At 41.6% G+C, this 10298-nt stretch overlaps 2 protein-coding genes across 6 annotated transcripts in view; both read right to left on the reverse strand.

The window, feature by feature from the left end:
• Positions 1-485: 485 nt before the first annotated feature.
• On the reverse strand, positions 486-5747 carry si:ch211-132b12.7 (CLOCK-interacting pacemaker). 2 transcript variants are annotated; one of them, XM_032505660.1, is made up of 4 exons: positions 5499-5747; positions 3330-3512; positions 2907-3106; positions 486-2596 (listed from the first exon to the last, which is right to left on the reverse strand). In XM_032505660.1, exons 2-4 carry the CDS (start codon positions 3502-3504, stop codon positions 1637-1639), a joined length of 1335 nt encoding a protein of 444 aa, XP_032361551.1. In that variant the 5' UTR covers positions 3505-3512; positions 5499-5747; the 3' UTR covers positions 486-1636. The 2 variants fall into 2 exon arrangements, with proteins under 2 accessions (XP_032361551.1, XP_032361541.1); XM_032505650.1 differs by lacking the exon at positions 5499-5747 and adding an exon at positions 5214-5466.
• A 638-nt stretch (positions 5748-6385) lies between these two features.
• Positions 6386-10298, reverse strand: part of ccnp (cyclin P) — a 4869-nt gene continuing 956 nt past the window's right edge. The window contains exons 2-10 of one of the 4 annotated variants that reach the window (XM_032505681.1): positions 9842-9961; positions 9451-9526; positions 8770-8939; positions 8450-8548; positions 7942-8112; positions 7189-7347; positions 6920-7098; positions 6515-6709; positions 6386-6467 (exon numbers count right to left, since the gene is read on the reverse strand). In XM_032505681.1, the coding sequence (XP_032361572.1) occupies positions 6541-6709; positions 6920-7098; positions 7189-7347; positions 7942-8112; positions 8450-8548; positions 8770-8939; positions 9451-9526; positions 9842-9961 (1143 nt within the window). In that variant the 3' untranslated portion in view covers positions 6386-6467; positions 6515-6540. Of the gene's footprint in view, positions 6468-6514; positions 6710-6919; positions 7099-7188; positions 7348-7941; positions 8113-8449; positions 8549-8769; positions 8943-9450; positions 9527-9841; positions 9964-10298 lie in introns of those variants that run through there. The other 3 variants (XM_032505672.1, XM_032505686.1, XM_032505692.1) reach the window with 3 other exon arrangements.

A 10298-nucleotide genomic window follows, 5' to 3' on the forward strand; every position in this document is an offset into this window, starting at 1 on the left:
CAGAAAAGTGTTTTATGATGTCACAGTGAAGTTGAGCTTTGGGATATAAAATGTCATCACTTCATTTTATCCTATTAGACATATGTGTGAAATGTTCTCACAATTAGCATATGAATTCTTGAGTTTATGGCCAAAATTCAATTTTGTGAGGTGACCTTTGACCGCACAAATCTAATCAATTCATCTTTGAGCCCATGTAAACGTTTATGCCAAATTTAAAAAGATTTGTCCAGGGAGACCCGAGATAAGAGTTTTCTCTGTCACCATGGAGCTCAAAGGAAAAAACTATGGAAACTATTTTCATGGCTTTTAGGAGCAGGAAGCAGTCAAGCACATACACTTCTCGCATGTGCATCACAACCTTAAGTCTTTTTAGTTTCCATAGTAGCAGCGGGAGTAATTAAAGGCTATGTGAACTCATTGTACAAACATATGATAATATGAGGCTAAATTTGAAAAGATTCATAAGACACAAAGAGAAAGTCTATTCCTCATATATTGCTTTATTTAAATACCTTAAAATTATATAACATACACTGTAAAAAAAGACTATAAATTTCAGAAATCTGCAAATTGCTGGCAGTGATGTCTGTCATATGCACAAGCACAATTAAATATATGACAAATCATACACATACCACATGCTTATGACCACTTAGGCATCATACATTCATACTTCAACTGTCTCAAACTCAAAATTAAACTTTTCTCCATCTCTGACTAAAACATATAACCACATAAACACCAAGAGCTAGATGCTTGATGCAAAAAAACCCACAATATTATCAAAGTAAAAACGGACAACAAAGCTACTGCATGAGAGGAAACGGTTTTAATGATTATCTTGGAGATGCTGTGATGAATTCATAGTCTGTCTGAATTCCTCCATTATTATGTGTGCTGTATTTGTAAAATTAATATATGATAACCTGTGACAACGGTGTGCCCTGGTAATGCAAAAAGTAACAAGTGAAAAAGAGTTTTTTAGGCTTTGTTGAAGAGCATTTGGAAGTCCTTGCAGCAGTCCAGTTTAGTGCAGTTTGTGATGTTACAGAGATTTTCTGTCTCTCTCTCTATAGTACAGCATGTTATAAGAAACCATTTTCTCAATATTTATCTACCAGGAAATTGATTTATTCACCTTTTTCCTGAATGAAGTTGGTCTGGCGAGACAGCAGACAACCATCAATGAAGTACATACTGAATACTGTATGGCCACCTGTGTGTAAGCAAATTTCCTCTGCCTCCCAGGTAAACACATTTTATTTTGACATAATCCTTTATGTGACTCACAAGCAGGGACCCTCTGCTCATCTGTGTGGTTCTAGAAAGTCTGCAGTGGTAATATCAGACGGTACCTCGGGATTGAATAGCACTTGAGTGAATTATTGTATCAGCTATCAGAACACTTAATTCTGGTGAAGCATGTTAGGCAACTAGAAACAAAACTTTTACTGCAACTATACTGCAAGTTTTAACCTTGAGTCATTGTATGATTCCCATTGGCCGGCAAAGATATTTAGCAAAGTTCCTATAAAACTAGGTTTAAATAACCAGGGATAAAATATTAAAGCCACACAAAATCCAAAAATATCCCTGAGCACTTGCTCTCCCTGTAAAGGCAGTGCAGATTAAGCTAACCGGTAGAACTGTCAGGAGGCATAAAGGTGACGTTCTCTGAAGATTTATATTCGCCCTTGAGTTCCCTGACTTGTTCTGTGTTTGGGTCAGGTAGAGTAGTGAGAAGGCGAGACGGCGGCACTGGTTGACTGGCAGAATCTGGATGGCACAGGAGTTGTACATTTTGCAGGATTTTAAGGCTGGGGTAGCTGCCAGACTCGGCCATGGCTCGGTGCAGATGTTGCCAGGCTGTGATGCCACTCAGGCTGCCGATGGGGTTGCTGGCAGCCTGGTACAGTAGCTCTGTGTGCTGGCGGAGCTGGGCAATGTTCCGCTCCATGACGTTACTCTGGCACAGCAGTTCCTGCGTGCGCAGTGTAATGTCCATCAGGCCTGATTGTCTGAGGATTTCTACTGTGTTGAAGAAACGGCGATGACGAGTACTGGTGGTGCTGTTTCTTGGAAGATCCCTGGCTGTGAAGATGGAGGATGTAGTGTACAGACCAGACCCAGATGGGGAGCTTCTGCTCGAGGGGACAGGAGTAGGACAAGAGGACAATTGACTATCTCTGGTTGAAGAGGAACATGGCAGCTCAGACGTTAAGACTGCTAATTTGGGTTGCTTATAAAGGTGCTGCTCAGGTAGACTCCTGGTCACAGGTGTGTCATCACCCTTGTGTTCTGTGCACACCCTCTTGCTCAGGTTCTGGGATTTATCATTCCATGAAAATGTATCAAGTGGCTTCTTGCTGGGGTGTGGTGCAATACGTGGGTAGGAGTTGAGAATGGGCAAGTATGTGCCATTTATTTTCTTCCCTGTGACATTGGACATCTGGGACAAGGGCTTTTCATGCTGGAGGGTGACCGGCAACAAACTAGGCTGCTGGAAAAGAATCATATGGGCAGCACCAGAACTGCTGGTTTCCCTGTTTTCATTTCTCCAGAGCAGCTGACCTCTTTTCTGGATTATATTCGGCTAGTGGGAGAGGGAGGAAGAAGGAAGCAAGTAAAAGTCCTTTTTTTAGTAAATAATCACTCTGCTACATATGGACGCAAAACAATGTCTACACTCCAACTAAATAACTCCAACTTTAAGTAAGAGTATTACCTTGACTTAATTTCAGCTCTCTACTTGCCTCAGTCTGTCATCCCTGCTATGTTGTGCAGGGGCTCTGTTGTACACTACCTCATTTCTTACCTTTATACTTACAGTTTAAGAGAACCATTTTCAGCAAAGCAATAGTGTGTATTTCTAACCTCACTGTCTGTACCTACATCTGTCTTACCTGCTTAAGCACCATACTGTTGGTGATGTAGATGGGCGCAAACTTGCGGCCTGCAGGCATCAGGGTGGGATTCCCAGGATTCCCTTGCCCAATGTCTTTGTTTTGACCCGGCTGTGAAGTTTCCGCATGCTCGCTGCCCCTGGACTGACTTTTGGAACTTTGCTGATCCTCCGCATTTGTCTGGTGCCAGTCTGAGCCATCTACAACGTGCAAACGTTTTAAAAAGAAATACATGCTGACTAATACAGCTAAAGCCATGCTCAAAGAGATAGAACTTTAGTCACGTAGCTTGGTGGTGTTATGGCGTTTTTCCATTGCATGGTAAGTGCTGACTTATAAAGTTATATGGGAGTGTATGGGAAATAGCCAAAGAGAATAAATGTTGGCAAATTGTCTGGTTATATTTTTGCCACATTTACTCACCAGAGTAACCAGAGTCTTTTTCTGAACTGCAGCGGGAGCCCATACCACTGGAGTCATCTGTGTCTTTAGTACCACGTATTGCCAGGAGAATCATATTGTTGGTCTTATTTTTAGCATTCTTGCTGGATGTAGCACAAGGACCGCTCTCGCGCAAGCAAGGTTGTTCCTTCTGCATATTGGACCCTAATAAGAGAATATAGGAGAGTAGATAGATTTTCTCAGCATAAAACCATCATTGAAATGCTTGAAATGACAACACCAACCCCAGAGTTGACTAGATGGTATGCACAGAAACACACAGTTTCAATAAAAACACTATGCTGGTAATGCTACAAAGTTTTTCAATCGTATTGTGTTGCTCCTCTTCTCTTTCATTTTGGGCAGTGTTTAAAAAACATTTCCCTGAGTTTCTTCTTAACTTGTTTGGGTAGTCAGTAAACAGTTTACCATTTTAATAGTGTTTCCAACGTTTTCTGTCCCCACGGGAATGAGGAATGGCGCACGGTGACATCATATGCGTACTCACTAAAAATACCTTACAGAGAATATACACAAAAATATTCAGTTTCATGTTAACTACAAGAGTTCTAATATTAGCATATACGGGTAGGGTAAACAGCTTCAGCCTGTCCTTGATGCTCCTGCAGTTAAAAGGTATCCAATATTATACAGAGTACATGTACTCAAGAGGAATAGCTTTATATGTTTAAGAACAGACTGTATCCTGTCCTTGCATGGTTTAATCTGTCAGATATTGAATTGCACTCTTAATCATGTGTCTTAGGAGGCGATGTAAATAAAGACACCACATGTAGTTACCCTACAATGCAATCAGGTAACGTTACAATGGTCCTTCTCAAATTCCAATTGTACGTGCTCCTGTGTCATCCACAAGGACTTGAATATTCACTGCATTTGAAAGAGACAGGTAACTAACCGGACACAGACCAAAACTCTACATAATTTTAAGATCATAAGAAATCTAAAGAAAAAAAAAACATCACAAATAAGCCCTATTGTATACAACTTCCCCCGTGTGTGTGCATGTGTGTGCACGCGTATTTACATGGAGCCAATGGAATGCAAAGGTCATGTGTTGTTTTGAGTCCACAGAGATAAAGAGCCTGTTACACCGGTTACACAAATAAAATGTTGTAATTACAACAGGCAGAGACATGGAGCACGTAGAAAATTCGTGTTTTTACGAGACTGCTGCAGCTCGTTTAGGCTAGGGTTAAACATTATTTTATTCCCATAATCTTAAAGGCGTAGCAGCCAAAATGGGCTCCTGTATCACCCACAACGACTATATCTACTGTATCCGATGGTCAAAATGCAAATCCAAATATTAAAGTACAGCTAAGTAGTTCTTCCATGGGTGGCTAAATCAACCTGGGACATATTCAACTAGCTAGACCAGCTCTTACAGTCTCTCAACTATGAGTTAGGCCTACTGTCCGTTATTGCCAGCTGTGCAACTTCAATGCTGTCCAACTTTGATCACGTCTGCATTTTCAAAGAAAATTTAATGGAACTGTCATTAATGTTTTTGTTTCGTCCAGTTGTGTACGCTCAACCCGTGCTTAGGATATTTTTTGAGGTAGCGGTACCATGAAGGCAGCACATCTCACTCACAGCAGAACCCCCACCCCCCTATTATGTAACACTCAACCACACTTCCTCTCACGCTGGTCGGAATCTCTCTCTCTGACACACACACACACAGGTTGGTCAAAAAACGACATGAGTATTTTACAGGTCGACAGTTCCGTATGACGAAAAATGTGCAAAAGAGCGAGAGCTTAAATAGTTACGTCAGAAATATTTGGCAATATAACGTCTCATGCAAAGCCATTCACGTTACTCGCTGTCCGCAAAACTTACCTTCAAATGTTAAACAGACATTTCACATGGTTGGTTCCCGCACGTTTAAGGCAACGAGCGACGCTAACTTGCCGTGTCATGTTTAAATTGCATTAGTCAGCTACAGTAAAGCATGTCTTTGTCAAATTTGCTCTGAAATAACTTCGTGAACAGTGAGTTGCGATTTTACAATGTCTGTCAATAGTTAGAATTAGGAACGTCAGATTTGGTTTCAAAATAAACGTACACCTACAGACGAAAGGAAGATTTTGTAAATAATACCAATACCATCGGAATCCTACTTACTTGAACGTGTCTCCGATAGTGGAAACCTCCCCACATGTGTTTTGAAATCGCGGTGGTTAATTCTGTCTAGCTTGAGCCGCCGATTGACGTTACAACAAAATGTTTAAAAAAATAAATAACTATATGACAACATTCGGTACGGGACCGACACAAAAGTGGCCCACCAATAACAATTAAAGATAGGGATTATTTATTCGCATCAATTGAGATCACAGGCTCTTGTCGGACCTCCTACCAGACACAATAAAATGATGCGAACTAAATACCCATTGGTCCATGAGACAACTACGACAGCCAATCAGCAATTAATGCAGCGCAGGACGGCTCTGGTGTCAGCGAGACAGTAGAACAAAACAAAAAGAAAACGCACGCTACAAGATTTCACATTTGGCAAAAAGGTCTAATTAAAACTTATTTGCAGGTTGGGCAAAATGTACATTCGTTTCTTGACACTTCGTAAATAGAAATAGGCCTACTCTTTGTTTATGCTGTGCCAGCTGTCCAACAATCTCTTCTGCTACTTCTTTGAGCCAGTCAGCTGTATCAGCATGATTGCACATGTGAGCAGGAAGCCAACAATGCAGCCATGCAGTCAGAAGGGGGCTCTGTTGTCATGTAGAACTGTATAAATTGCATAAGTTTGTGGACTATAAATAACTAAAACTCACACCACTGCAGCAGACACTTTATTTTGTACATTTAAAACTTAGACAGCCCACGTCCTTTTCCCAAATGACAAGACAACATCAATACAATTCAAATATTTTTCTAAATTAGCTGCAAGATAAGATCATAAAACATGTACATGCCATTGGGTTGGCTAAATCACAGACATGCAAAGTGCATGTAATCCTTCGTCAAACAATGTTTAGCATCAAATATCACATTTCTTCCTTACCCATTTCCATGGCAACTCCTCAGGATCTACAGTAAAGAATAAACAGCCTTGGACCACACAGGAGTCAAGTCCTCAAGTGATACTAGTCAGGCTTCTCTACCTTGAAGCTTTGGCATTTAATTAAGTCTTTGGGAGTGAGGAATGTCAAATGCATACCCCTATCAGACCAACAGCGTTCTTTAGACCTGGGTGCCTGCTGACATGCATGGTCTCTGGGGAGGAGAATTTATTAAAAGTAGCACAGGTCTCTCGGGTGTGGGCCTTGGCTGCGGCACTGGCCAGAATGTGCATGACCCTCAGCAGGGCAGTCTCACTGAAAAACACAAAGCATACAGATTCAAAATGGAAAGGTAGGAAGCATGCTGACCAAAAACACCTAAAAAAGTGAAGATTTGCATCTGAGAAGTTAGTACAGAGAAGCCAGAGCTCAGTAACAACAGTGCTGACGAAGCCAGGGGTAAAGGCTCTTAAAGGGCACTGTGGATGAGGGGTGTGCACCTTATGAGTCAGTCAAGAAACCCACCTGCCGACATGGACACTGGAGGCCAGACACCATGCAGCCTCCCCTTCCGGTGTTAGGGGCTCCTGCAGAACTTGACGGGACAAGCAGAGGGCCGCTCCTGCCAGCTGCACGGGCAGAACCAGCACACACTGGCCCTCCAGGAGAGACAGCTCCAGCAGATACCGAGCCATCCAGACCACCTGGTGGTACAGAGGACACTTCAGATCTTTACATACTGGACCATCTGACCCAATTAGAAACTGGACAAAGAACACACAATGCAGCTGTACCTTAGCACTGCAGCGAGCAATGGAGGAAAGTAGGAGGAGGAAATGCAGTGGGGGACAGTAGGACAGATCAAACTTAAGCCCTAAAAGGACTTTCCGCTCCATTCTCAGCAGCTGATGTTTAGTGTAGGTGTGGTCCATCAAGTAGCAGAGTCCAGACACCTGGAAGAAAAAGCACCAGAGGGAGAAAAAAAAATTAAAAGGAATATTTTGTCTTTTCTTAGAAAAGTTTGGTTGTTAAACATTACACTTTATTACAATTGATTTTCTCTGGGCATTAAAGTTACAAACTAGTTTTGGTGTTTAAACTAGTTTTAGTGGTTAAGTTTATAACTAGCATGGATGGAGCTGAGGCAGCCCAAATTAACCTTACAGTCTATGCTCACCTCCTGGGACGGCAGCCACCTGCCAGTCAAAGTGGCACGCCCTTAATTATGGCCAACTCTAAGCCTTGATATCATTTAAAAACGGGTGGGTTATATTTAAAAATAAAAATTCACCCCTGTGCAGTTGTCATGAAGGGTGAACTCTGCTATACGTTTTTGGTATCAGGCTGTAAATGTGTATTTCTTCTTTAAAGTTGTGCATTTTACCATGGGGATCTATGGGAATTGACTAACTTTTAGGACCAGGATCAAGTGGGCATTTGAGTAACCGCAATTTTGGCAGTTCCGTATGGGCTTCATTTTTCAGCACCGCCAATGGGCTTAACAGACCGTACTGTAGCTTTATATTTGGAGTGCAAAGCCAATTTACCTCAGGGAGGAGACATTCTTCCTTTTTTGCAGCAAGGAAGAGGCAAACCATGCCGAGGAGCTGCAGGTTGACTGTGGTCACCTTGATCTGACGCACAGAGCGGTTGAGGAGGTGTATGGCCAGATAGAGGGTCTCTTCCTGAAAATGCATCATCTCCTGGTAGGAAATAAACTAGGCAATCAAGATTGAAAACCATTTTTTTTTTTACTTGTTTTTTGTACAGATTAAAGAATTGATATATAATGTTATTTGAGCTTTAGGAGGTACTGGTTTGTTACTTTTGGACAGAGCCAGGCTAGCCTTTTCCAGTCTTTATGCTAAGCAGCTGTGGCTTAATAGTCACTGTACAGATGTGAGTGGTATCAATCTTCTACTTTTAATACAAGCCATTCTCAAGTAAACATTGATTTGTTTTTCCTGACAGGCCATCTAACTTGGCATATTAGCATTTGACAGGTTCTTATTAGGCATACAACCTTAAATCAACTGTCCAATCACTGGGACTTACATGTACTTGAATGAGCCAATCTACCAGGACAGAACGAGTGCCATCAGTGAAATGTCGGGGCAGGTCGGCGTTGGAAAAAGAGTGTCGTGTTTGACTTATCTGCAGGGTGAAAACAGAAAACAGGAGGCACACTCTAAATATTTAAAGTGATACAGTGCGAGAAGTGTGTGTGTGTGTGTGTGTGTGTGTGTGTGCCAATCTTGTAGGCCTTTCAATTATAAAGTATACAGTTAGTGGGGAGGTCTGCATTCAGCACATTGGAAGGATAATGTTTCTTACTTAGAAAATTATATAAACACCATCTATGGATGTAGTCTCACCATCATATCCAAGAACATGTCCCAGGCATACGTCCGGTCCCATATGAGGTCCAGTCTCTCCAGTGCCGTCTCTACTTCATTGCGTAGCAAGCTAGGCACCAGTGCCTGTAGGCTTTGAAGACCCTGCAGTCCATGAGGGTAAAGAAGCAAAGGCTCCTCCACACACCCATCTGCTACACAGGATGGAAAGGAGGACAAGGGAGGAATAACACAAGCAAGCAAATCATTTTTTCACCCTTTTTCATCTTCAACAACATGATTATAAACTGCCACCATCTGAGCACTAAATCCCAAATTTCATTTAGTAAACTGACTGCATTTCATAACACCATTTTACCCAATCAATTAATACATCATTTAACAGCTATTGTCACCCTGATAGTTTTATATCAAGTGTAGAAAATGCAGTTCTTCATATTAAGCCTGCACGATTAATCATTATAAAATAGCAATCTCAATTCACCCTGACCACAATTCAAAAAAAATTTTTTTTATTGAAATGGTACCACTACTGCACCCAAGCGCTGGTATGCTCTGCAGAGAATCCTGAAATCAATTCTAAGCTTAATTTATAAAAAAAAAAAAAAAAAAAAACATGCGTTATATTTTCCAAATCATGCATGCCTACTCCATCATTTTGAAAGTCTGGAGTGAAGACACAGTTGGTATTGATTACACTACCAACTGAGCGCGGTCGACTGTCTTCATGAAACCCCATGATGATGCCTTCACTTGTTTGCGCCGATAACCGTCTTTCCTGCAGACAGACAATGTTTTACACATATGCACGTAGAAGTAGGATTGTGATAACCATGACAGAAAAAGTTGCTTAAAACTGATACTATGAACCAAATATGTGTACAGTGAATGCAACATGTCATATTTAGAGATGAAGATTGCAAATGGTAGCTTCTATTAAAAACAAAGGGAAGGTACATCCCATCCTGATCTTACCACTTAGTGATCATTTAAGATTAATATAGTGAAGAAGAAAAAGAAAAAAACAAGAGCCAAGATGAAACAGACACTGTAGTACGTGTGGTGAAGATGACAAGCAGGAAAGAAGGCGTACCCATCTGTGTTCTGGTTCCATTTTGATAGGGGCCATCCTGGACTCCTCTACAGGCTGCCAGCGATCTATAGGCCCACAGGCATTAGACCAAGTTCTTAACGGGGCTCGCCTCTCATCCGCCTGCAGGGACAACAGAAAGTCTTATGGGTACTGATGCAAGCATGACCTACCCATTTTTTATTACCACAACTGAGGAAAAACAAGTCTACTCCCTTCGATAAGGTTTGTAGGCAGCTGCAGTTCATTCTCTGTAAGAACGTCAGATATCAGTGGACAGTTATACCACAAAATGAATGCCAAAATAGTGGTTCACTTCAGGTCAACATTCCCAAGGCCCAACTCCACCAATTTAAATCAGAGACGGCTTGACACCTGGGATCATGACAGGTGAAGGCAATTACTCTGCTGACAGAAGCAGGCAATACAGCACTTAACCCTCCTGTTGTCCTCAGGTCAA

The sequence above is a fragment of the Etheostoma spectabile genome, chromosome 3 (assembly GCF_008692095.1).
Source record: "Etheostoma spectabile isolate EspeVRDwgs_2016 chromosome 3, UIUC_Espe_1.0, whole genome shotgun sequence".
Taxonomy (NCBI): Eukaryota; Metazoa; Chordata; class Actinopteri; order Perciformes; family Percidae; genus Etheostoma; species Etheostoma spectabile.